The following is a 26796-nucleotide window of genomic DNA, read 5'->3' as shown; positions in this document are numbered from 1 at the left end:
GGAGTTTGGTTTCTCAGGTGATCAGCTGCGGCAAGTACTGCGCACGCCTACCAAGTCTATATGTGCACACACAACAGCGGAAGTTCACAAGTGTGCATAAAGCCTAACAGCTCCAAATGAAATTTCTGGAACACTGCTTAAACTGACAGCAGTCGAGTCGCACGCTTGATATCTGCATAGCATGACAACATGCATCCCACGCACAGGAACTGAAGCCATGTTCAGTGAAGAGCACACCACTGATAAGCAGCCGAGTAAAAGGCTTCTTTGTCGTCTAGGGAACCACCAAGTGCCCGCATCGCTGTGCCGCCGTTTTTTGTTTCCCCGTTTATTTGTTTGCTTGCTCCTCCGTGTCACCCTCATTGCTCTCCGCTCCCATCGGCTGGCACACCTCATTAAGAGGTATGCTTGCTACCATGCTTGTCAGCAGGATTTTCCCATGGAAGCCACATTATAACCAGATTTTCTTCTCGTGCAGCTGTACTGTAAGTGGTATACATATACTTGGAGTTCTGTGGAAGGGTAAACGGGAGTTGGAAAAGGCTGCGTTGTAGCCACTTCTGCTCTATAAAGGGTTCTGTTATAAGTGATCTAAGCTGTATAATGCTTTCTGTAAGCACTGAGGCTAAATAAAGTAAATAAATAAATAGTACATGCCGCTGTGCATTCTGCATTGATAGTGCATGAGTCTTTGGCAAGCACTTTCATCTCTGTGCTGGAACAGCTTTCGTATTCTCGCGCCCAACAAAGCGTTAAACAATTCTTTACTCGCAGTATTGCTGCTGTCTGATTCTTCACTCTCACTACAAGTGGAGATGTGCAGGCCCTGTGTAATCATTGTTCTACTAAACTAAGAGGATGCTGGTTCAGCTGAACAGTTTTCTATGACAGCATGAGACTAGGAAATGTTTCGCTAGATGACTAGATACAGCTTGTGACTCTGACTGGTGGCAAATGTGCAGATCCGACGGGCTGTGTGCGAGACATGATGATCACAGAGGCCTTCATTCGTCTGTTTGTTGAGCTGGTGGGACATTGTGACCAGCACATCACCCTGTCGGATGACCTCAACGAATCTACTTTTCAAGTGAGCCTCTTGTCCTGCCTAGTCAAGACTTTAATAAAGAGAAAATCAGACATCCACCCATTCGTAGCAACTGCTACAAAGGAAACCCATATGGGTTCCTCAAAAAAAAAAAAAAAAGCCTCGCAGTTGAAGAAAAATTCGTCCTGGTCCGGGACTCAAACCCGGGACCACCGCCTTTCTGGGGCAGCCACTCTACCATCTGAGTTAACCAGGCGGCCAGCAGATGGTAGGGCAAAGTCGAATTTGTCGACAACTCAAAGCACAGGCAAGAGTTTTGATGCAATTTTGACGTAAACATCAAAACTCCTCCCTGTGCTTCGAGTTGTCGACAAATTCGACTTCGCCCTACCATCTGCTGGCCGCCCGGTTAGCTCAGATGGTAGAGCGGCTGCCCCGGAAAGGTGGTGGTCCCGGGTTTGAGTCCCGGACCAGGACGAATTTTTCTTCAACTGCGAAGCTTTTCTTTCGAGGAACTCGTATGGGTTTCCTTTTTAGCACTTGCTACGAACGGGTGGATGTCTGATTTTCTCTTTATTAAATTACTTCTCTCCACCTTGCGGGTTTTCACAGAACTATTATGTCATAGTCAAGACTGATCAGCCGGGCTTGTCCTATCCTGCTTGGCCTTTACAGGCAATAGTATTTGGTTGTTGTCTATGGAACTAGCAGCTGTTATCATACTTTTGGTAACAGCGCAACAGCAACACAGACAAAAGGAAGAAAAACATGATAACGTGGCGCTCACTCACATACTTTATTCAGGAAGTTCACATGCACGTATATAGGAACTGAAGTCCAAAAAACCCAGATATGTGCAGGACACATGGTACGCTTCAACGATGTGATATAAATAGCAAAATTCTTCCTTGTGATGAATGATTGATGGTTCACTTATACATATGGGTGAGGTACTTATATAATTGGGTGCGGTATTATGATAGAAGCCTTTCTTGAGTTGTTGTCTCATTTGGATTCTACGTTCTTTATGTTGTGTGCTCCTACTATTTCTCTTGCCGTCTGGCTTGCATGTTTGAAGATAAATAGAAGTTTCATTAAAGATGGGAACACAGCCATATGATTTGTAATGCACAGGAAGATGCAGTAGCACAGCCCTGTGTAGAGAACTCATGCTAAAACGAGCATTAACGCAGCACTTAGTTTGTCCAACATATTCGTTACCACACGACAGAGGAATAACATGCATCACTCATTTTGCACATGTGATGTATTTGTTGACATGGTTCACTGTTCACTGGCCCTTCGCCTGCTTATCTGTTAAAATTTTGTCAACTCTAGAGCAGATGTGTCCTACCTTCTACACCATACCTGGAACCAGCGTTCGTTAAGCCATGGACCATTTTATGTACATACGAAATTACTGCACATCTTTTTGCTTCGCTTAATTTGATCACATTCAAGTTATTTATGGGTAGAAGCCCTAGCTCTCCGCGATTCTGCAAGAAATCACGAAATTGATGTTTTTTCGCTAAAATGCGATTAAAAAAGAAAAGAAGTTCCATTTGAAGCAGCATTGAAACGCTGTTTCTCGCAGTTTTCACAAGAAGGTGCTACGCGTCTTAAAAATGACAGATCAAGTGAAAGCTGCCAAAGGGGACGGAAAAGTAGTATTTTTTTAATAATTAATAGTAAAAGGCTTTCTATTGCCTCGGCACTTTTTACTGATGAAGAAATTTAATTTCGTATTAAAATATTCTCGTCTTATGAAAAAATTGGCTAAGTGGCGCAGCCGCCACCCGAATCAAAGGGCTCAGCCATAGCCGTAGTCATCAATCCATTCAACTTTTGCTTCAACAGAAAGTGCGTCATTTTACCGTTTGCTTTGTGTTTCGAGTTGGTAATCAAGATTACAGTGTACTAGATAGGGGCAGTGTGTTCAGACGGCGTAGTGCACCACGCACCGCTTTGAAGCCGGGAGCGTAGACAGGTCCTGGATGTATGCGGCGGTGCTGCAGTCGCACGGGCTGTGCAGGCGCATTCTCCGTGTGTTGCGGCCAGTTGCAGCGTGCTTGCCATGGGCTTGCTCTGAAGGGCTCTGAAGGAATTCCTCGAGTTTCTGTCACGTTGGGAGTCGCATGCAAAAGGATTGTCATTTGTTGGGCGCGCTGGTAGACTGACTTGGAAAGCATATTTAGCGCCAGCAAACTAGGATCGACAGAAGGGAGACGACCACCACAATGCGCTAACTTCAACTTGATTTTCAGTAAATACCCACCTATTTAACTGTGCATGGGTTAAATATGTGAGTGTTTCCTGAAAATCAAGTTGTTGAAGTTAGCGCATTGTGGTGTCGTCTCCCTTATGTCCTTGTTCGCTGGCGCTAAATAGGCTTTCCATTGCAAAAGGACTGCGGCTTGAGCTAGTCGACGGCAGATAGGCTCCATGTGACACTGTGCAGCACTTTGGCTCTTGTTAGAATAGTTGGAAGGAGAGGGTTTTAAATACCTATTGACATCTATACTAAGCCACTAAAAGTTGGAGAACTTATCGTGAGGTAGTCGTGCGGATCCAACGATAACCCAACGCCGTCTTAATTTTTTATTGTTGTGAATTGCCTTTTTATATATTGGCGAAGGCAATGCAAACAGGGAACACAGAAGTCAGTAAATATTTGGTATCGCTACTTCACTCACCTGATGATTCTGTCAAGGAAAGGGACGTTGCGTAACAATTGACGAGTTAGTTTAAGCTGGAAATCTGACGCTGGTAGAGCAAAGGCTAAACAATACTCTGGCAGAGCACCGGGCTTATGTGGAGGAAAGGATCGATGACTGCCACATCCATTATATATGGCAGGGTATGTCATGCAGAAATTTTTTATTCGCAAGAAATGTGAGGTCTGCTGCTCTCTTCTTTTGCAGAACTCTAGTGTCAGCAGCAGTCTCAAAATTCACGAAATTTGTGACAGGGGAGGATTGCTGTATCTCTCCAAGTTGCTTTTCGAAGCACTAAAGAAGCTTGAGGGAATATATTTACAACCTTCTTCAGCAGAAAGGAGCTTTGCAGCGACAGCATAGTTGATGTCATGATTCTATGAAAGCTGTAAATTTGGCTATATAGCTGAAAATTACATGCTGATCATTTCACATCAACAGTTGTGCGTTTTTATGTCCTAACAAGGTTGCACTTTTACGTTGGAGGTGTTAATCAGTAAAGAGAAGCACGACGAAAAAAGAAATTGCACTTTAAAGTTAGCTATACTGTTCTTAGCAGGCTGGTGCAATATATGTATGCTGACCCTTCTTGGTGTTTTTCGTCTGAATGCACAACTTTTTCTGGTGCATTCAAAAAGCTAATTTTGTGAATATAATTAAAAATGAATTAAGTAATTTATTTGCACATATTAATTCCCCTGTAGGTCTCCGTTGTTTGGGTAGGAATGTACTTGCACTGTTTTTCTGTGTTTTGGCATGCTGTGTGTAGTTTTGCAGAGATCCCTCTTACTTGGCGTCATTCCTACCTGTTTTATTCGTTTCATAGAAATGTAGGATGTCGGTGTGTCTCATACTCCCACATGAACCTGACGTTCGGGAATACTTCATGATGTAAATAAAAAAAATTCACAAATAAACTGTGCAAATGTAGTTGCGGGGCGCTCGCGAAACCGAATGAAAGAACGAGGGACAAATGTTTATCGCGAAAGAAGGTAAATGACAAGCAGGGAAGCTCTTTGGCTTTGGGCTATGTACGTACATATTGTTTTGCCTTCTCTCCTACAAGAGCGGCTGAGAAACTAAGCGCTTGACATTGGGTCGCGGATGCCGCGGCCGCTTTTTATGAATGGGAACCGCAAAAGAAAATGTGCGCACCTGGAATCCGAGTTAGTTTAAATCAATTCGACGTCCTTTACTATGGCGTCATTTGCAGCCCACTTTTCTGTTCGAATAATTTCTAGTTACGCAGCAGCGTGGCTCAAAACAAATTTAACTGCTTTACGCCACTACTTCGGTGTCTGCAAAACCTTTGCTGTCAGGTTAATAAACGCGTCTAATGAGCTTTGAGATGCGCTAGGAGTGCGCACACAATTCATCTCTTATATGAAGTGAGTTTCGGGGATGCATCTTAACACCCGCCGATGATTTGCACGTCTATTTGATTCCGACAGAAAATGATTATCAAAATATCAGCATGCAGCGCTGGCGCTGCGCCGTACGTTCCGTACAGCCCATGTTCTTACAAAGCCATCTCGTGCTATCTACATGAAGCGCCTCAGTGGCGAGGGCTTCCTGAATACACTGCCCCTATTCTAGTACACTGTATCAAGATGGCTCTCACAGGATCTCATTTGAGCAAGAAGAAAGCCAAAGAACGTGCTCGAGAATACAAGAACGCTAGCTTTTACGAAGATGCAGGAGTCCTTTTTTGCCAAGTTTGTGCGAGAGCAGTTGACCATCGGTGCAAGTCAACTATTGACGAGCACATCGAGAGCAACCATCATCGTAGGAATGCAGAAGCAAGAGACTCTTCCAAGCGAAAAAGTGGCGAGGAATCATCAGAAGACGGCGCTGGGGGTTCAGAAACGCCGAGAAAGCAAAGCCAACTGCAAACGCTGGAATCCGCAATCACCGCTGGCAAGGCGAGGCACGACATTGTGCTCAAATTCCTGGATGTGTTAATATCTGCGAATATTGCCCTAGAGATTGTGGACAATCCGAAACTGAGAATGTTTCTGCAGACACACGTTTGGAACGGCGGTTCAGTGCCTGGATCTTATGTGCTCCGTCATCAACTTTTGTTTGAGAAGCACAAGACAGCTTTGAAAGCTATGTTTCAAGGTACCACGGTGTCGGTAATTACCGATGAAACCACCGATGACCGATCAAGATAGGTTGTGAATGTGTTGTTCATCCAGTCAGCCAGAAGTGCGAGTGCCTTGCTACAACCTGTACTTGTGGAAGTTAAATTGGTGGATGAAGTGAACTCGTCTGTGATAGGCCGCATTATAACGAAAACGCTGATGAAGTACGGAATTGAATTCGAGGACGTAACAGGCTTTGTAAGCGATAATGCTGCTTATTGGTGAAATCATTTAATGAGTGCATAAAGCCACTCTGCGAAGGTCCACTTCTCTTCTCTTGTGGCCTGTCTGCACGCCTCACCTTTTTTGCATAGCAAAATTGCTGCTCACATTACATGTGTAGCCCATACAGTAAACATTGTAGGCAGTACATTGCAAGTATCCTTTCCCTTAGTGGACAAATTTGTCGCCTGTATGAAGAAGGCGTTCTGGCTGTCGAATAGAAAGAGAGCTTTCTATAAATCTCATCTAGAAAAGTGCCGGATTCAGTGTGCCAAAACACCTCCAGCACCTGTAAAAAGTAGGTGGAATTCGTGGATTCAACCTGTTGAGAAGCATTCTTCATACTTTGAATATTATCGTTCTTTGCTAAGGCAAGTTCATTAAAGGTATGGAGAAACTGCATGCATTGATTCTCTTCTGGAACTTTTGAATGAGCCCTTAACTGAGCTTAATTACAGCATGCGGTGCATTGCAGTATTTGGTAAAAAAGTTGCCAGCCTGCTGAAAGCATGTGAGGGTCAGCGTGTAGCCTGTCATAAAGCGTACAATGCTTTGTTTGTACTCTGGGGATATTTGGAAGCAGCTGCACAGGAAGATTTTCAAACACAAGTGAAGAAAGAAAACATTGTAGATAATGAGGCCCATCGGATTGCAAACAAAATGAAGGCTGCAATGAATAAAGCACCTAGCACAGCACTAGTACATTTGGAGAAATCTGACTCTTAGAACTTTTTCAAGAGTGTAAGGCGCTTGGATCCTCTGCAAGTTGGGAGTCTCTCAGAGAAGAGGTCAGAGTTTGCAGGTGTGCCTGGACTTGGGAAAGAGTCACCAGCGCTAGCTCCTGAATGGCAAGTGTACCTCAAGTCTGCCCAAGAACTCAAGTCTAGTGACAGGGACTCAGCGCCGTTTCTTTCAAAACAAGAAAATCCAGGTGTCAATTTTATGTTCTGGCTTTCTGGGCAGGGACGGAATAGCTCACTCCAACGCTTTCTTCCATTGCCCTTGAATACCTGTCAATGCCGATCAACTCTGTTGACGCAGAAAGATCATTCAGTCGCTGTGGTGACATTGTGTCCCACAAGCGCCATTCTTTTAGTGAAGAGAGTACAAAGCATCATCTGATGCCCAGCCACAACAGCTTCCTTCAGTTTTAAATATGCAAGCATGTTTGGAGTCTGAAAGTTCTTAATAAATAAGCTGTTACATGTACCTTATGTATGTTCAATGTTGCCGCGGAATTTTGCAGATTCCTCCATCTTAATTTGCAGAATTTCAAATTTTCCACCGCATAAAGTTAGGGGCTCTACTTATAGGCACACTTGCCTAATGCCGGAAAGCATACCTTCACAAATAGAGGTAGTGACAATGCTCGGGAATCCAGCATCCACTAAACGTTTATTCTGTGCATTAAAGGCTGGCTTTGACAAGATTTATTTAGTGGTGCATTCAGTACAGTAGTTGCTGCTGCTCTCTTTATAATCTTAGATGGGCTAGAATTATAACTAAGGATTGGTTTCACAGATATATGGGAGTAGAAGTTGGGCAAGTTGGTTGAAATGCATACAGCAAAAATTTGTGCAGAGTCACGAGGACAAGCTGAGAAAAACAGGACGAGCGCTAACTCACAACTGAAGTTTATTCCAGACACATGCACGAATAAATAGAAAAACTGAAACAGAACGAAACAAGGCTATCATATTGAACATAACATGTTACCCTGTGTGCCCGATTGAGTTGGCCAAGAACTGAAACTCTCTATCGGGGAAGCAGGCGTAAGTCTGACTGACGCACTTATCTCCGCTGATACACATATGGAAGGCTTGCATGAGCTCACGCACAACTTCCTCCATATTGGCGACGAGCAGCGCAAAGATCCTGTTATTCGAACATTTATGGAACGCCTAAGCTCCTCCCCCAATGACCCGTCCCTCCACATGTTCACCTTGCACGTTGGAACTTTATACCGTCGTAGCGTTCGTCCTGATGGCCCGGAGCTCCTCCTAGTCGTTCCCAAGCACCTTCAACTAGCCGTGCTCCAGCAACTTCACGACGCTCCTACTGCTGCACATCTGGGCATCACTCGTACATACGACCGCCTACGGCGCCGCTTCTTCTGGCCTGGCATTTATCGATCTGTGCGCCGCAGGCACGTACCCAAGGGGGGGCCCGGGGGGGCCCGGGCCCCCCCCGAAATCAAGTGGCATACCCCCCCCCCCCTCCCCACCCACGCCACCACTCCTCACACATTCCTAAAGCGCCGCCAGATCAATGTTGAGACCTGGCAGCTGTTCATCGGTCAGCATTATGCTGCCTTTTTCATTCCTTTTAGATGGCGGTAGTTATCGGCATCTCTTGTAATGTGAAGGACAGTTTTCTCATAGATTCCGCACCCGCGCGATTAACTCGAGATGCGTTCAGTTGTCACCATCTATTCAACCGTCACGCGCACAGCTGTTGCTTTTGTTAGTTCAACCTTCTTTGTTTAGGCGGATCCTGGGACCAGAAGAGGGATGCGGCTGTTACTCAGCTGGTCTGTACTCTCATGGAAGGAGTTGCGGCGGGAGAAAACGCCAATTGCGTTTAACTTATCCCTTTGCTTCATTATTTCTTTGAGTTACGGCTCGCCGTGACGCTGGCACATGCTCGGAACCACATACCCGTGATATTGGTTAGATAAGGTGGGAAATAAAATAATGTGAAAGAGCGCCCATCATGAAACCCTGCAATAACCCTTAAACCCATAAGCAAGATGACTGTCGCCCGTTACCTCGTCTGTTTTTCCCTAACTTTATAGCACTTTCCTGCGAAATTGGCAACTGGAAACAAAAATCGCAAGGAGTTGAGAAATTAAGCGATCTACTAAGGTAGAGAGCCAAAGCAACAACCAAACTGCAAGCAACAGCGAATGATAAAAAAGTTAACCGTTGTTTATGAGAATATTTATGGATCAACATCTTTTTATTTAAAAAGGAAGTAGAGAAAACGCCGCCAGAAGTGGAGAACAATCGCTTGTTTTGAATGACGCTTCTACAGCTATCGGTCGAACCGCCTCACATAGTCACTTCTCTGCTGTGCTTATGTGGGTGTTTTTCTAACCTTTCGCGGTGAGCGCAGTACGTATAGAATCGCAGAGTCCTGCGCGTTACGCGGTTGTATGGGATTGGCGGCCGCACAGCGTTACGCAATTGGCGGAACTGTCAAAACTGATCAACAAGGCGAAAATAACTGATATTCGAAACTATCACATCAGAAAGACTGAAGAAGCCGTAAAAAAAGAACGCAGCCTGAAATCAGTAAAAGAGAAACCTGGCATAGGACAAACCATGATGTATGCACTAAAAGATAAGAAGGATAATATCATCAGCAATCTCGAAGATATAGTAAAAGCAGCGGAAAAATTCTAAGGTGACCTGTATACAGTACCCAGAGGAGTCACGATACCTCACTTAGAAACAGTAATGAACAGGATACAGAAACTCTCCTATAACTAGCGATGAGGTCAGAAGGGCCCTGCAAGACATGAAACGATGAAGAGCGGGAGGAGAAGGTGGAATAACAGTCGATTTAATCAAAGATGGAGGAGACATAATGCTTGGAAAACTGGCGGCTCTTTATACGAAGTGTCTATCGACTGCAAGGATCCCAGAAAACTGGAAGAATGCAGACATTATGCTAATCCACAAAAAAGGAGACGTTAAAGAATTGAAAAATTATGGGACCATTAGCTTACTCCCAGTATTATATAAAATGTTTACCAAAATAATCTCCAAACACTGGACTTTAGTCAACCAAGGGAAAAGGCTGGTTTCAGGAAGGACTACTCTACAATGGATCACATCCATGTCGTCAATCAGGTTATCGCGAAATCTGCAGAGTACAATAAGCCTCTCTATGTGGCTTATGTAGATTACGAAAAGGTATTTGATTCAGCAGAGATACCAGCAATCGTAGAGGCACTACGTAATCAAGGAGTACAGAACGCTTACGTAAAAAGCTTGGAAAATATTGCTACATATGTGTGGTATTTGTTTGAACGAGGCGCGTAGGCGCCATCACTTCAGAAAAGAGGAGGAAGAGCGAACTGGGCTCGCGCTGTGAATCTAACCGGTCAGCGCTGCAACCTTTGTTGTAAATATAATCTGTAAATAGTTTCTCGTCTTACTGACTCGTCCTTCGCGTAAGAATATCTACAGAGGTTCTACAGCTACCTTAATTCTACGCAAGAAAAGCAGGGAGATACCTATAGAGAAAGGGGTCAGACGGGGAGACACAATTTCTCCAAAAGAATTCAAGCTATTAAACTGGGAAGGCTTAGGAGTAAAGATCGACGGCAAATATCTCAGCAACCTTCGGTTTGCCGATGACATTGTTCTATTCAACAACAATGCAGACGGGTTACAACAAATGCTTGTAGACCTTAACAGAGAGAGTGTAAGAGTGGGGTTGAATATTATTGAGCAGGAGATGAAGATAATGATAAATAGCCGGGCAAAGGAAGAAGATATCAAGATCGCCAGTCGGCCACTAGAGACTGTGAAGGAGTACAATTACCTAGGTCAATTAATCACAGGGAACCCTGATCATGAGAAGGAAATTCACAGAAGAATAAAAATAGGTTGGATCGCATATGGCAGACATTTCCAGCTCCTGACTGGAAGCTTACCATTATTATTGAAAAGTAAGGTGTGCAATCAGTGCATTTTGCCAGTGCTGAAATATGGGGCAGAGATTTGAGAGCATGTTAAGGACAGCGCAAAGAACGATTGAACGAAGATTGCTAGGCATAACGTTAAGAGAGAAAAAGAGTGGTTTGGATCAGAGAGCGAACGGGTATAGACGATATTCTAATTGACATCAAGAGGAAAAAATGCAGTTAGGTCATGTAATGCGCCGGTTAGATAACCGTTGGACCATTAGGGTTACAGAATGGGTACCAAGAGAAGGGAAACGCAATCGAGGACGAGAAAACACTAGGTGGAGCGATGAAATTAGGAAATTCGCGGGCGCTAGTTGGAATCGGTTGGCGCAGGGTAATTGGAGATCGCAGGGAGAGGCCTTCGTCCTGCAGTTGACATAAAACACGATGATGATGATGATGATGATGATGATGATGATGATGGAGGTGGTGGGCCCCCCCCGAAAAAAAATCCTGGGTACGTGCCTGGTGCGCCGTTATGTCACTTCTTGCGACCTGTGTCAGTGCTGGAAGACGCCTGCTACGCCTCCTGCTGGTTTGCTTCAACCAATCGATATCCCCCCAGAGCTTTTCTTTCATGTGGACCTAGACCTCCTGGGCCCCTTCCCAATTTCTATCAAAGGCAACAAATGGATTGCTGTAGCAACCGATTATGCCACGAGATATGCCATCGCGCGAGCGCTACCAACCAGCTGCGCTACAGATGTCGCAGACTTCTTACTATACAACGTCATTCTGTACCACGGCGCCCCTCGCCAGTTGCTGAGGGATCACGGCCGCTACTTTTTATCGAAGGTCGTCGATGACCTGCTCCGCTCCTGCGCAACAGAACACCAGATTGCTACCGCGTACCACCCTCAAACAAATGGCCTGACCGAACAACTAAACCGCACGCAAACTGAAATGCTGGCCATGTACGTTTCCGACGATCACCGTGACTGGGACGTCGCTTTACCATACATCACTTTCGCATACAACTCGTCCCGTCACGACACTGCCGGATTTTCACCATTTTACCTTTTGTATGGCTGCGACCCCACCTTGCCCTTTGACACGTTGCTACCTGCCGCAGTACAATCACCCAGCACTGGTTACGCTCGTGATGCTATTGACTTAGCCGGCCAGGCCCGAGATGTCGCCCGTCATTGCCTCACAGTCTCGCAAGCTTCTCAAAAGCGACGCTACGACCTTCGGCACCGAGACTACCATTTTTCACTTGGTTCCCTTGTTCTTCTCTGGACGCCTTCACGCCGCGTCGGCTTGTCGGAAAAACTACTTTCCCGGTATTCTGGTCCGTACCAGATCTTACGCCAACTGTCCGACGTGACATACCAGATCGCCCCAGTCGGTCAGCCTTCAGTGCATTGCAACGTCACCAGCGATGTTGTTCACGTCACCAGGCTTAAGCCCTCTGTCCCCCCATTCAGTAAGGCTCTATAATTTGCACCTGGACGGAGCTACTCCACCGGGAGGGTGATGTTACGGTGAAGGGAACGAAGAAGTTGGATTGGACTAGACGAAGACGAAGTCTGGCAGTTGCCTGAACGCCATATACGCCAGTTGTAAATATACATTATTTTACACTTATGGGCCTGCTTTCTTCCTGCAAGATCTTGGTGGCTGTGTGGAGTACAATCACGAAACTTCGGAGCAGATGTCATCTACCAGTTACCACAATGGCAGATCAACCGACACAACTGACAACGACTCCGCGGTCTATGCCAATGGTCATCCTCACTCACCTGCAGGACCCGAGGACATATTGTGCCACGGACAATTCCGACGTTGAGGACTGGCTTGCGATGTATGAGCGAGTGCGCGACAACAGGTGAGATCCAACATTGATGTTAGCAAACCTGTAATTGTATCTGAGAGGAAGTGCGAAGCAATAGTTTTTCAACAAAAATTTGTATCTAGCATGTGCAGTGGTCCCCGTCACTGCCCTCTAAAGTTTTAACACATACTAAGTTTGCAGCCTACAACCTCTGTGGGCATCACACTTGCCTCCATTGTTTGCTCGTAAACAGCATGCGAGACATCACGAGTGTATGTTGTGGCTGGCATTGCCAAAACCTGCCTGGTGCACACAGTAAATAACCTCTAAGCTGCACCATGGCAGGCTGATTCGTTAGCGACAGAGCGCTTCCATAATAAGCAGGTGCAGCATTATGGAGGTGCTACATCACTGTGCCTGAATAGAATTGTTGTTTTGTCGAAGAGTGGTTTGCATTGAACCTTCTTTTTCTCATAGTTCTTGTCACATGTGCAGCAATGTTTAGTGACGTTATCAAGGGAATCGTGCTTAGATTAGCATTAACACAGCGCTTAATTTGTCCAACATATTCGTTACCACACAATAGAAGAATGACACACACCACTCCTTATACACATGTGATGTATTCACTGACATGGTTCACTGTACACCTGCCGTTTTCCTGCATATCTGTTGAAATTTCGTCAGCTCTAGAGCAAATGTGTCCTACCGTCTATGCCATACTTAGAACCAGTGTTCTTTAAGCCATGGACCATTTTATGTACATACGAAATTACTGCATGTCTTTTTGCTTCTCTTAGTTTGATCACATTCAAGTTCCTTGTGGGCACAACCATGTAATGCCGGAAAGCATGCCTTCGGAAGTAAAGGTAATGGCAGTGCTCGGGAATCCTGCATTCACTAAATGCTTATTCTGTGCATTAAAGGCTGGCTTTGACAAGATTTCTTTAGTGGTTGTTGGAACGAGCGTCGGTAACGACACGCACACCAAGGCGAGTGCTGAACTAAGACTGACTTTATTGCAACGCATGCCGACGACTCGAGAACGCGCAACAGCCTCTTGGGAGCTCAGGTTTGCCGGCTGGGCAATGCGCTCCCGCTAGGCTGGGCTACGTTACACCTCCCTCACTCCCATGTGAGGGTCCAGGTTCTTGCTCGAAGTTCTCATCGTAAGTTAGACGCACTCGCGGGTTCCTTGCCCGCACAGGGCGGCGCATGGGAGTTGCTGCGTCGTGCAGGCCAGAGGTTGGTGGACGTTCTGAGGTGCCTGCAGGGCTTGTTTCTTGGCCGCTGCCATTAGCTTTCTGAGGACGGCGGGGGCTGCCCGCTGTGTCAGTAGGCGAGTGGAACGGCTCTGCCGTCCGCAGGATGTGCTGCCAATTTCGACGCAGTAGGCTCCCGTCTTCGGTTTCCATCAAATATGATCGTGGTGTGACGTGTCGCGTTACTTTGGCTCTGCTAGTCGAACCCTGATCTTCTAAAAGGCAGGCCGTGTCTCCTGTCCTGAGTGGCGGTAGTTCCGGTGCCTTTGTGTCTGCTTCTTCACCTCGGTTGCCTGAGGGGTGGAGAAGTCTGAAAGACAGCCTCGAAGTTGTCTTCCCATCAGCAGCTGCGCAGGGCTTCTTCCATCCTCTAGCGGCGATGACCTGTAGTTTAGAAGTCCAAGCCACAGAGTCTCATTAGCATGCTCTGTTTTCTTCAGGAGTCTTTTGAACACTTGTACTCCTTTCTCGGCTAGCCCATTTGCCCTTGGAAACCTCAGACTCGAAACCACGTGACGAAAGTCGCATAGCTTGGCAAACTCTAGGAACTCCCTCGAGGAGAACTGCGGTCCCCCATCCGTGCACACTTCTAAAGGTATCCCATGCTTGGCAAACCACATTTCCAGTTTCTGGATGACTTGGTGGCTCGTTGTTTGAGTCAGCTGTTCTACTTCTGGGTAGTTTGAGTGAGCGTCATAGCCCACTAAGTAGTGCACTCCCGCATGCTCACACAGGTCCAACCCTATTCTTGACCACGGCGACAAAGGGACAGGCTTCATTAGCACTGGCTCTGATGGCTGCCGAAACGCGTAGCGACAGCAGGTCTCACATTTTGACGTTTTTTCCTCAATGTCCTTTTGCATAGCCGGCCAATACATTAGGGCTCTAGCTCTCGCCTTTGCCTTGTTCACCCCGAGGTGCCCCTCGTGCACACGGTCCAGCATTTCTTTCCGTAGCTTCTTAGGTATTATTACTTTAGAGCCTCTCATAAGGATACCATTCACAACCGACAACTCTGCTGCAACCGGCGATAACTGCCCTTGAATGGCCTCACGATTCTCAAGAGCGGTCATCACTCGCCTGAGGTCTTCATCTTCAGCCGTCGCTGTCTGCAGCCTCTTTACCATGGCGTCACTGACGAGGGTTGAAAGTACGTTCACAGCATGTATGGCTACATCTTCATATTCCTCTGCCCGAGTTGAGTCTGGTGGGATCCACAGACGCGACAGCGCATCCGCCAGTAGGAGCTGCTTTCCAGGCACGAACTGCAGGGTGAAGTTGAACCGCATCAGACGCAAGAAAAAACGCTGAACACGAGGGGGCATTTCATTCAGTCCCATTTTCGCAATAGCTAGAAGGGGCTGATGGTCTGTTTCTATGGTGACATGAGACCCCACAATGAATTCTCTGAAGCGCTCGCAGCCGAATGTTATTCCTAGTGCCTCCTTCTCAATTTGAGAATACCGGGTTTCCGCTTGCGTTAAAACACACGAGGCATAAGCCACTGGTCTCCAACCCCCCTCATGTAGCTGGAGGATAGCAGCACTCAAGGCAAAGTTGGACGCATCGGTTGACACTTTAGTGGGCCTCTGAGTGTCGAAAATGGCCAACAAGGGGGCAGAGGATAGCATGCCGCACAAATTTTTCCATTCCTTGTCATGCGCCTCTGTCCACTCGAATTCACTGTCCTACCTCACAAGGGAGCGTAGCATGTGTGTTTTTTCAGACAGACAAGGCAAAAACTTTCTGAAATAGTTAACTGCGCCTAGGAGTTTTTGCACCTCCTGTTTGCACGTGGGTGAGGGCATGCTGGCTACGCATCGCACCAGATCCGGATCAGGCCGTATTCCTTCTTTAGAGAGGACATCACCTAGGAACTTGATCTTGTCGGCGGCCACTACGCACTTCTCCGGGTTAAGGTAAAGCCTGCAGTCTCAATTGCTCTGAGCGCGGCCTTCAGTCGGGCGTTGTGCTCCTCCCTGGTTGCTCCCCATACTAAGATGTCATCAATGTAGACTCGCACCCCCGAGAGGTTGTACAGGGTATCACTCATGGCTTTCTGAAAAACCTCCGGCGCTGAACTCAACCTATATGGAAGCCTCAGGAACCGGTACCTGCCAAACGGCGTGCTAAACATGCAAATGCAGGACGCATAGTCATCTAGAAGTATCTGGTAGAAGCCTCTATTAGCGTCCAGTTTGCTAAAATACCTGGCTCCGGCCAGCTCTGCCTCAATGTCCTCTCTTCGGGGCAGCTCGTAGTGCTCCCTCCGGATACCCTCATTCACATGCCGCGGGTCCATGCACACTCTTAATCTCCCATTTTTCTTAGTTACGATGACAAGCGGGCTTACCCAATCAGTTGGGTCCTGCATCCGAGTTATAATGCCCTCCGCCTCCATGCGGACCAACTCCCGGCGCAAGGGCTCCTTCAGTGCATGTGGCACCCTCCTCGATGGTAGCGCTATTCGCAACTCACATCAACATTAGGGGGCGCTGCGAAGCCTGGCCCGGTCTGGCTACACTGTGCAGTATGGCGGCTTTACGGAGGTCCCCGCGTACGCTGTCCTTGGTGAAAACATTAAGTTTGTTGCACTGCGATGTTAATTCGCACTGTTTTGTGGGGGGAGAACGGGAAGTGGACGCCGAGCACCTCATTTTAGTCAGTACAAGTGGTACAGTGAGTAATTAAGTAGAAGTGGTCGCGCATGTGTGCAATCCTCCGGCGTGACAGCGGACCCGCACGAGATTGTGGTGAGAATCGCCGACGCATTCCGGGACCCATCGATCGTGGAGGCAAAGTGCTCGTGCACTGCTGGATTGTCGCAAAAGTGCAAGCACATCTCGGCTGTTTCTCCTGGCACCTTATCCTGGAACATTTGGTGCAGTTGTCAGTCCCTTTAATGTTTCATCTCTACATTGCGTTTCAATGCTGTTCATATTGCAAAGATCGTATAAAGTGAAATGTTCATGTGCGTGCGTTGTTGTAAGCAGAAGAGATCCTATTATGTGCCAAACTGCAACTTAGCTTCACCTTGTGCTGTGGCGCTTGAGGTTACCTATCGCTTTACATATCCTGCTTTTTTTTTTTTTGCCAACATGACTGTTTCCTATGGCTCATACGTTATTGTTTCACAATTTCTGCAAGAGCAACTGCGGGATATCAGTGGCGACTCAGGCAGAACTCATGAAACCAACTTTTGTTGTCTTTGTTTGTGCCCTTCTTAAAGGGGCCCTGAAACTCTGTTCGCAAGCTCTGTTCGCAGAACGATCAGACAGCCGTGTGTATTTATTGGTCTCTGTAAGTGATGTAGCTTCAGGCGTCCATCTCGCGTTTAGAGAGTGCCACACATGCCTGACCCACAAGTAGCAATGTGTAAAAAAAAAAAAAAAAAACTTGACCAGGACCTTGCTACGTTGCCATGCACCGTGTAGCTTCCAGCACACTAGCTGAGGCGAAAGGAGAAAGCACTGCATCAGTGCAATAACTACTAATTCCACTTACAGTTCAATGATTCGAAACATTTTTACAGAAGGCGATGTCCTTTTGTAGTGAGGTAACTATGATCAGTCGGAAGTGTTTCAGTGCCCCTTTAGGTGTTCGTTAAGTGCTTTAAGTGCATGTTAAACTTTTATGTCATTTACTTTCCATTTATTGATATGTTATTAGTAAGGACAGCTGTATATGCTCTCTGGAGGTCAATAATTATCATTCACTGATGTTAAGTTTGCACAAGTGTCTCCCCATGTTGTATTACCAGTGGTTTAGTTACGCTTCTTAGGACAGCCATTTGCACTGTATTCAACAAATTGGGAAGAAGCATAAATTATGGTACATATACCAGCTGGGGTCATTTGAATCAAACCATTCTTTCAGGGTACTCAACTCTGGTGGCCAAACTTTTTAAATACTCATCGTATGCAGGTTTGACACTGTTCCATGTTACTTCTCATGTTCTGTTTGGCAAGATATACCCTCATATGCTAAAGAGTGCAACAAAAATGGGCTTGAGTTTTTTAAAACGTATGAGGCAAACACCTTGACACTGAGTACAGTGAACAAAATATTGAGTGCATGTGGTTTATTTTGTGAAAAAATACAAGTAAGGCAAGGGACAACAAACAGCCATTGAAGAATAACCACAACTCTATGCACACAGATCATAAGTGAACTGCAAATATCTCGGTATACCACAAGATGAAAACTTGCATCAGAATGCGTAGCGTAAATCAGCACGTCAATGAAGAATGCAAGTTGCAAAAGAATATTCATTGCTAATTTACAAAAAGTGTGTTGAAGTTGAAGTCTGCAGGTTTGGCCAATGCAAACAAGTGCAGCATGTAGATCACATGGCAACGACCGTGTCTGAAAAGTATGAAATGGCTGAGGGGCATAAAAAATGCTAAATTTCCAAACAGAAGACAGCACTTACTCTCAAGGCCGCCACGCTTTGATGGAGCCAAGGTCACACGCACAAATGCCTCTATGTAATACAGGCTACTTGCAATATCGCCAGCCATGGCACATGACTTCAGGTGAATCACCTAATGCCGAATATGCGAACGTGCCACTGGAATTGTGAAGAATTTTTAAAAAAAATGCGGGGTACGACACATTCATGTGACATGGTCTTTTCGCTTTGGTATTAGAGAAGGCAGAGAAAAAACACTTGCGCACCCTAGTCGAGGCAGAGAAAAAATGTCTGCTGGTAGTAACGCTTGCCTTCTGGCAGCATGGTAACAGGACAGGTTCTTCCATTTCCCAAGATGTGGCAAATTTCCTGTTAGAAATAGCTTCAGGTACTTGGCTTACAGAAACCAAGGTTGCCCAAGTGACATCGGGTGAATTAATTTGAAAATCTTCGAAAAAAAGGCTTTCTAGCCGACACCTTACATATACCAGTGTATAACCGAAATTTGCAATAGGGCCTGGTGAGGGGCCCTTACGAGGCCATGCACAATTAAGTTTTCCTAACAAAGAAAAATAAACTCGGGCAACGTAGCAACACATGTTAAGTTCAAAAGGGCTGCAACAATACACAAGGTTGTGGAGATGTAAAAAAATGCAAACAAAACATTAGAACAGGCTATAGATAGGAAGTACACAATGGAAACAAGGAATACAAAAAAATTGTTGGAGGGGAATTTATGTGCCAAAAGTGGACCAACAACACCACTTAGGAGGGGCACTATAAAAGATTATTTTTCAATGAAGGAAAAGAAGTGCTTTCCTCACACTTCCCACTAGTTTAAAGGGGTTGAGACACCAAATTTTGAGGCTATAAGAAGCATACTGTAGGCTTCCTCTGTATGCAAAGACACTCAACATGAAGTGCTAGACACAGAAAAGTTTAAAGTATGTTCTCATTCTCTTCCAAAGAGTGCCTAAATGCTCGTTCTCGTGATCGAAACCCATCGCTACCGCGATTGACACCGATGTCAATCGGTGTCAATCGTCAAATTCAGTGACGTCAAATCTAGTGACAATCGTCAAATTTTAGTGACGTTATACCACATAAGAGTGACGTGCAATGAGTGGTGACCCACAGCACCGGGCAAGCCTAGAGAGGCTTGAGTCTAGAGGGCAATGAGCCGCGTCAGTCGTAGAGTCATAATTGGAGCTGCTGCAGCTAGCCCAGACAACTGTCGACGTGGTTTTGTTTGCCTGCACTGGTACAGAATGTGTGTGCGAGACCAGATGATGCAGCAGTGTGCGCGTCACAGCTTGGTGGGCCCACGTGACCAAGCTTTCTAGACATTGACATCACTGTCCATCTCCGTGCCCACAAACCGAAACTGAAAATTGTTCACATAAATAATGCAATATTAACTTATTTACTGAGAATATAAGAATATTCGAGTGTGCATCATGCTTCCTGGAGCAATAAGAAACGTTTGAAACAAAGAACGCGCAAGCCAAAAATTTGATGTCTCAACCCCATTAAAGGGACACTAAAGTGAAGAATGATTTCTTCGGCATCAGTAAATTCCCATTCTACAGCACCAAAAACTCCACTTTTACAACGATAAGACGTTTGGCAAGCCAGAAAAAGCGCAAGAACAAAATACGGGTGGCGACGCCTACTTAGCTTCCCGCACCTGGGGGCTGTGACGTCTTGAATTTTGATGGCATCTTCTAGGGCCTACTAATTATATATAGCGGCACAGATTGACTAGATTGTGTTCTAAGAGAACCAAATATTAAACATGGCAAGTTTCGGGAACCTTTATTCAGCCAACGAGGCCCAAATGCGAAAACATACTTTGGAATCCCTGATGTAACGCTGACGTACCGGCGCTAAGGTTTCGGCGCGAAATTCAAATACTGATACTTGAACCTTCATTTTCTCATCTAATAATCAAACAACTTTTTTTATATGACTGCCTGGAGGGTTCTCAAACAATGATTCATTAGTCTAAACTGATTTATTGTTTCGTTTTAGTGTCCCTTTAACGTGACTTATTTTGCCATACAGAGACTGGCTGACGTGTATCTTAGTGTTACTGGTTTTAAGATGAAGCCTGAAATTCTTGGTAAATTGTTTCAGGAATAACGTAAGCAATACTCAGAGGAAGATAGTACTTCTGACAGGAACAACATGCTTTGAGTTTCTAATTAGCCACGCAATTACATTACCAGAGCCAAACCACTTGATCTATAAGAGGACAACCCAATGAAGGTCTATTTCAAATGTAAAATAAGGGCAAGCTCTGGCTTCACCTCTGCTGGTAAGGAACATGGCGCTTCCACTCCTGTAAAGTTTTTAAAAATTCCTTGCATGGAAAGCACGAACCACTTTTACGATGCACATAATACGTTTGGGAAATGTATTGATGCAGGACTCACAAAAATCGATGTGTTGCTAAAATCGGTGATGAAAGGTTTGTGATGCCTGCAGCTATTATGACAATGTCGTCAAGTAATCCCACCATGTTCCATGGGATTCTTGTTGACAACACGGAATATTTTCATTCGCTATGTAGCACGCTCTACATAAGCTCTTGCTGATGCTATCTTTTGTGTCCTAAGTGAATCACCCTTTGACATCTGCTTTTGTTTTCTGAATGGAGGCCTGATTAACTCAATTAAGTTGTCCGCACAAATCTCATCAATAAGAAAGCCACAGTCTGCCATTATGGCATCTGATATCGGGTCTAGTTGCTTGACGAGGCAGCTTTGCTCAAACAGGGCCTTATCTGAGGTGCAGCCTCCATATCCTTGGCTTATGTAGGCACTAAGACCACTTGTTGTATATTTAATCGTGAAACCTTTCTTAAAGAAGGGGTAGGTCTGTAATGCTCATCGCAAACACTTGGGCTGGCTAATAGGAATTACGGTGCAATCTACAATGACACGCACATTACTGAAGTGTTTAAAGCAGATCATCTTTTGGTGGCACAGCCACAGTTACTTTTAGAATTTTAGACATCAACTGAGCAGTCTCTGCAATTATGTTGCTACATGTAGTTAGAGAACAATTAAAAAGGTGACTAAAGAATGCAGTGGAAATATTATGCTTCAATTTCACCAATGTCAATGCAATTGTTTTTACACATAACTGGTGCCGTCCTGAAAGTGGATGAATTTTTGTGTAGCACGTCACACGAGCATTCAGAACATCGAATGATGGCAGGCCTGTGAATGTATTTACGTTGCTACTATTTATCGTGTTCACAAACCTCTGTGGAAAAGTACCCGACGTCACTTGGACAGCCTTGCTTTCTGTAAGCCTTGTCCCTGAAGCCATTTCTAGTAGGAAATTTGCCACGTCTTTTTCTTCTCTTGAGTACTCTGCCATTAATGTCCGGGGGCCAGGTTGGCAAGCACATTCCTGTCACAAACAAAAGCCAGAGTTATAATGTCTGACATATCTGACGCGAGATGCAGCTTCTTTTTGTCATTCCAATAATGCATGTCAATGTGTTAAATTCAATGTTGGAAGTAGGAAAGCCAGGCTTTTTGCATCAGTTAATCTGCACCCATCACACACCACAGTCCTTTCACAAAGTTAATCCAGAAAACATGCTGCCGGCTAGGTAAAGACAGCTACCACATCACAAATATATAGAAAAAATAAATTGCCATATTTGCTATGTCCTTGTCCCTTATGGTGTTTGCAAGGCTTTGGTCCATGCTCTTAGGGGATGGGAAATCGTCCTGCAATGTCGGATAGAGTTCAGTTCAAGAAACCAGTGGTTAAGCAATGTGTGCACAAGTTGCAGTTAATGTGCACTCATCACACACCACGTGCTACAAGGCTTTTACGATGTAAATCCAGAAAGCATGCCACCATCTAGGTAAAGACAGCTACCACAACACATACATATACAAAAAGAAATTACCATATTTCCTTTGTCACTTATTTGGTCCATGCTGTTGCTGTCCGGGGATGGGAGATCGTCCTGCAATGTCAGAGTTTAATCCCAAGGAATTAGTGGTGAAGCAATGTGTGCACAAGTTGCAGGCAGCCAATTTACCAAGGTGGTCGTGCTGACAGGTGCATGGGGCAACACCTTTGCTTCTAATGGGGAGGCAGCAGTTTCCTTGCTTGATTCATTCTGTAATGCATTAAAAGATGTTGACATCTATTGCATGCTTGTAGACATGGTGTATGTACCATAAGCATATAAGTGCTGCACCATACAGTCAAATTAACTTACTCTGGCTGACCGATACGCACGTCGGCAAAGTCTTGCCAGTGAAAGCTCTTTCATATGAGCATCCTTGTTCTCATCATAACATGTCGTCCTTGGCAGCCGCTGTCTTTGACATGCTACATCTGGAAAAAATAAATGAATTGTTTATGCTTTATTGTGCCTCAATATGGGCTGCACCCAGAATTTTTTTTTTTTACCTCAGAAACAAGGCCACAATATTTATAAAAAAGCATTTGCAAGGAAATGAAACACGGTTCTAGTGTGCAAGGCTGTGCAACGTTGTACACCGAATGTAGCATCTGCAAAACGTAGTTGAAAGCTGCTCATAACGCAAAGTACACAGGTGCAAACACCACCACATGACCGTAGTAGTTTTGCCGACTTGGGGATGATTTAATAACACAGATAAAGCTAGCTTAGGTACTAATACTGCACATACATATGCGACACGTCAGTAGACGGCGGACGCCGTAAATTTTCCTCGCAACTAGCAAACGCGTGTAAAATTGACATGTGGCTGTCGCGTACGTGGCAAACTTCTGCAATGGACGTGATAGGCTCGCCGTCGGTGCGAAATACCAGTGCCATATGGCCACTCTTGAGCGCGTCGGAGATTCTCAAGTGCAAGTGGCAAATTCTTAATCAGTCACGCTGGGAAGTGCCCGTGTGCAGTGCGCCTGTGCTGCAAGTTCATCCGCGCCACGCATGATATTTATTCCGCTTTAGCATGCCACATACGTGGCACGTTTACACTCAACACTTCCCGAACTTGCTGGTACATCATTCGTAAACATTTGAATCTCCGACGCCCGTATAAGTTGCGCGAGACGTGCTGGGCATCAAAAGCCTGCCGAGTTACAGCCGGGTGTAGCCAACGAGCGCAGAGGTGACGTTCCTCGCAGAAACCGCTGTGAAGCGTCGAACATGAGCTCCAATTACAGCCAATGTGGTTACTGGTGCAGATGAGACGTTCCTCGGAGAAACCGCTGTGACAGGTCTCGAACCTGTGCTCGAGTTTCGCGTTGCGGCTAACATATGCAGCAAATAATGCATAGCCCAATCGCCAGTGCTCGCAATGTGAAACGTGTTTACATAAGGTGACACAGCGACATGTATAATAGCCATGCACAATGGTCATGCATTAGGTTCGAGTTCACAAGTTCACAGTAGTGCCTCACCTGGTAAGGAGAAATTATCCCGTGCAAAATGCCGTGAGCAAACAGTCACTGTCAGCGTCACAGCCTTGCCGATGTTAGCGATCCACCTGGTTCTGCGGTTTCAGCCTTTCGACTCGGAGGGAAGTGCGTGAACGGAAATATCGCTGTCCTTCCATCTCGCTGGCACGCACCGAGGAACACAGCATAACTGCCTGGCCGTTCGCTTTTCCTTTGCTAGCAGCTCCATTCTTCCTTCCGCGACAGCAGCCTCTACGGCACACGCGGCGACTGGACCTCTGTATGGCGTTTCTCCCTACTGCCGCTAGGTGTCGCATGAATTGCTGGAGTTGCGAATAGGTCGCGCATCGTCTTTCAGGCTGATCCTGTATTTCCGCCTCGTACATCCTAGGCCACGAGCGGGAAACTCTTCAATAGTCCGCTGCTTGTCCATTCCTTCCTCTTGTGACACTGATCGGACTCGTGCTATAAAGCCGAATTTCTCACATGCCTCAAGGCCCAGTAATGCCTGTTTGCCCTTCTTCACCACAAAGAAAACCAGCTGTTCGCATTTATCGCCCACTTGAAGAGGCAGCACCGTTGTACCAACATGCTATATAGCATTGCCTCCATAGCCTGAAAGAACAGTCTGGCTGGGGCGCAACGGTGGCTTTCGCTTGAGTATCCGGTATAAAGATAACGGCAACAAATTCGCCTGGGCTCCCGTGTCGACCTTCGTGTGCACTGTATCTGTGTCAACTTTAACCGGGACGATCCAATCGTTCGAGCTGGCGACGCCGGCTATATGCACGTCTAATATTTCAAAATCGTCTTCCGACTTTTCTTCAGGGCACTCAACTTCTTGAACGCTCTCTTCGCTCTGCAGCACGCCGCGAAGTGGTTCAGTTTTCGGCACACCACGCACCTCTTTCCCCATGCCGGACATTTTCGCGGCGGGTGACAGCTGCCGCAGAAGTTGCACCGCCGCAAAGTCTTGCTCCGAGCCGGCCCCTCGTAACTTTCCTTCCACTGCGCCGATTACCTGTGCCGTCTCTGCCTGCTCCCATACTCGCGCCTGGCTCGTGGCAGCTTCCACCGCTTCGCAGAAATCAATGGCCTTCTCGAGTGTCAAGTCCTTCTCGCGCAGCAGCCTGTTGCGCAACTTTTTGTCCCGAGTTCCAGACTAACTGGTCACGCACCATGGAGTTTTTGAGATCGCCAAAGTTACACGACTGCGCCTTGAGCTGCACGTCCCGCAAGAACTGTTCAAATGGCTCACCTTCATTCTGGAGTCGCATGCGGAAGACGTATCGCTCAAATGTTTCATTCTGTTAAGGTGCGCAGTACTCTTCGAACTTGCGTACCAGCCCATCGTAGTCCTCCGCTTGGGCAGACGTAAGTCGAAAAGTGTTGAAGACATCAATGGCCTCCTTGCCGGCCACATGTAAAAAAATGGCAGCCTTCTCCGCGCTGGTATGTTCCTTTCCCGTGGCTACGAAATATAGCTCGATGCGTTGCCTGAACTTCTTCCAATCGGCTGCCGCGTTCTCAGCGAGCACCAGCGGAGCAGGAGGCGGTAGGGCTTCCATGCGCAGGCTTGAACTTTAAACATCGGCCAAAGCGATATTACGTCGGCCAATGGACAAATTAGGATTCTTGGAGCACAGATTGCTAGCTGCAACAGCCCCCAGCTATGGATTCGCACACTAAAGCAAAAATGGAGACCGCTGTTGCACATGGTTAGACGAATATCGAGCAAGTATGGCGGAGCGCGTCAGAAAGCGTGCCAAACGCTTGCAAAAGCGGTCGCGGTTGGAAGGATTCTTTACGGGCCACCCTTGTACGAATTCTCTGAACGAGACCTCGGCGACATCGAAAAGTTACACAGGGCCACCCTCCGTACGATCACTGGGCTACCAAAGCACACGAGGAACGAGGACCTGCTCAAGCTCGTAGCGATCCCACCCATACGGGACATAATCAGTGAAGCACGAATTCGAATGCGATCCCGGTTGGAAAACACGACCCAAGGAAAACAGATCATGGCATGGGATAAACAAGTCCATGCGAAGCCAGAGCCCGCGGAAGCGACCATAACGCCACCATGGGAAGCACCACTGGGCGTACGGAGGCAACAACGCCCTATCGCCAGACGAAACGCGGAAGCTAGAAAAATATTTGAAAAGAGATTGGTATTAAGCACGCCGCAGCACACCACTGACATCTACACGGACGCTGCAATCACAAACGACATAGCAAGCATGGCCTGGGTTAGCACATCTGCACCCCAACACAATGGCTATCACACATGTCAGCTTCCTGGGGGTGCAACATTGCACGCTGAGCTCTTAGCTATATGGTGAGCGGTAAACACCATTACCATTGACATGGGAGACATTGTAGAGCAGAGAGTGCGAAATAATTATCGGATCCTTACTGATTCGTACGCAGCAGTGGCCGAATTAACGGGGCCTACGACAGATGATGCGGTGGCCAACGACACCAGAAAAAAGCTAAAGCGAATACAGGACAATGGGAATTGAAATCCTATGGCCACCGGGGCACACCGGCACGGTTGGGGGGAAACGCAGCCGCTCACGCTGCTGCCGCGCAAGCGGGTGGGCTTGATTACGAGTACTGCACCCCACACTCCATTTCCTCGCCAAACCCCGCGGACCAAAACCCATACCTAAAGATATTGGCCGCAGGCTCTCCTAGCAGAGCACTGATGCATTACATTCGTACTAAAATAAAAGCAGACAGTAAACGGAGATTATTAGAAGCTACACCAGTACATGTGTTTGACGACAAGGGCGGGCTTACCCCCACGGAAGAGGTTTTCTTGAATAAGGTTATGGCGAACGCTGCATACACACCACACATACTTGAGAAATGGCACCAACCCAGACAAGCTACGATTGCGAAGACTTACACCCGATGTACACATTGCCAGGAGTCATGCAGAGCAGACTTGCAACACCTCATTTGGAGCTGTGCAGCTTTTTCACAAGGGAGATCCAACATTCAGCATCTACTACACGGAGACATTAGAACATTAGGAATTGCAATACAAACTAACCCTGAAACACAGAAAGCCATTGTGACATATGGCAGACAAAGTGGCCTGT

At 46.3% G+C, this 26796-nt stretch overlaps 1 protein-coding gene and 1 pseudogene across 11 annotated transcripts in view; both read left to right on the top strand.

Annotated features, from left to right (window-relative positions):
• The window catches only part of LOC139057669 (DENN domain-containing protein 2D-like), a 614144-nt gene that overhangs the window by 411744 nt on the left and 175604 nt on the right, over positions 1 to 26796 (top strand). For all 11 annotated transcript variants that reach the window (XM_070536315.1, XM_070536318.1, XM_070536317.1 and 8 more), the window contains exon 14: positions 963 to 1087. In XM_070536315.1, coding sequence (XP_070392416.1) covers positions 963 to 1087 — 125 coding nt within the window. The remainder of the gene's footprint in view (positions 1 to 962; positions 1088 to 26796) is intronic.
• LOC135918932 (uncharacterized) lies at positions 5370 to 7279 on the top strand (annotated as a pseudogene).

The sequence above is a fragment of the Dermacentor albipictus genome, chromosome 3, assembly GCF_038994185.2.
Source record: "Dermacentor albipictus isolate Rhodes 1998 colony chromosome 3, USDA_Dalb.pri_finalv2, whole genome shotgun sequence".
Lineage (NCBI taxonomy): Eukaryota > Metazoa > Arthropoda > Arachnida > Ixodida > Ixodidae > Dermacentor > Dermacentor albipictus.
Note: the sequence above shows the minus strand (reverse complement) of the source record. Positions and strands in the feature narration are given on the sequence as shown.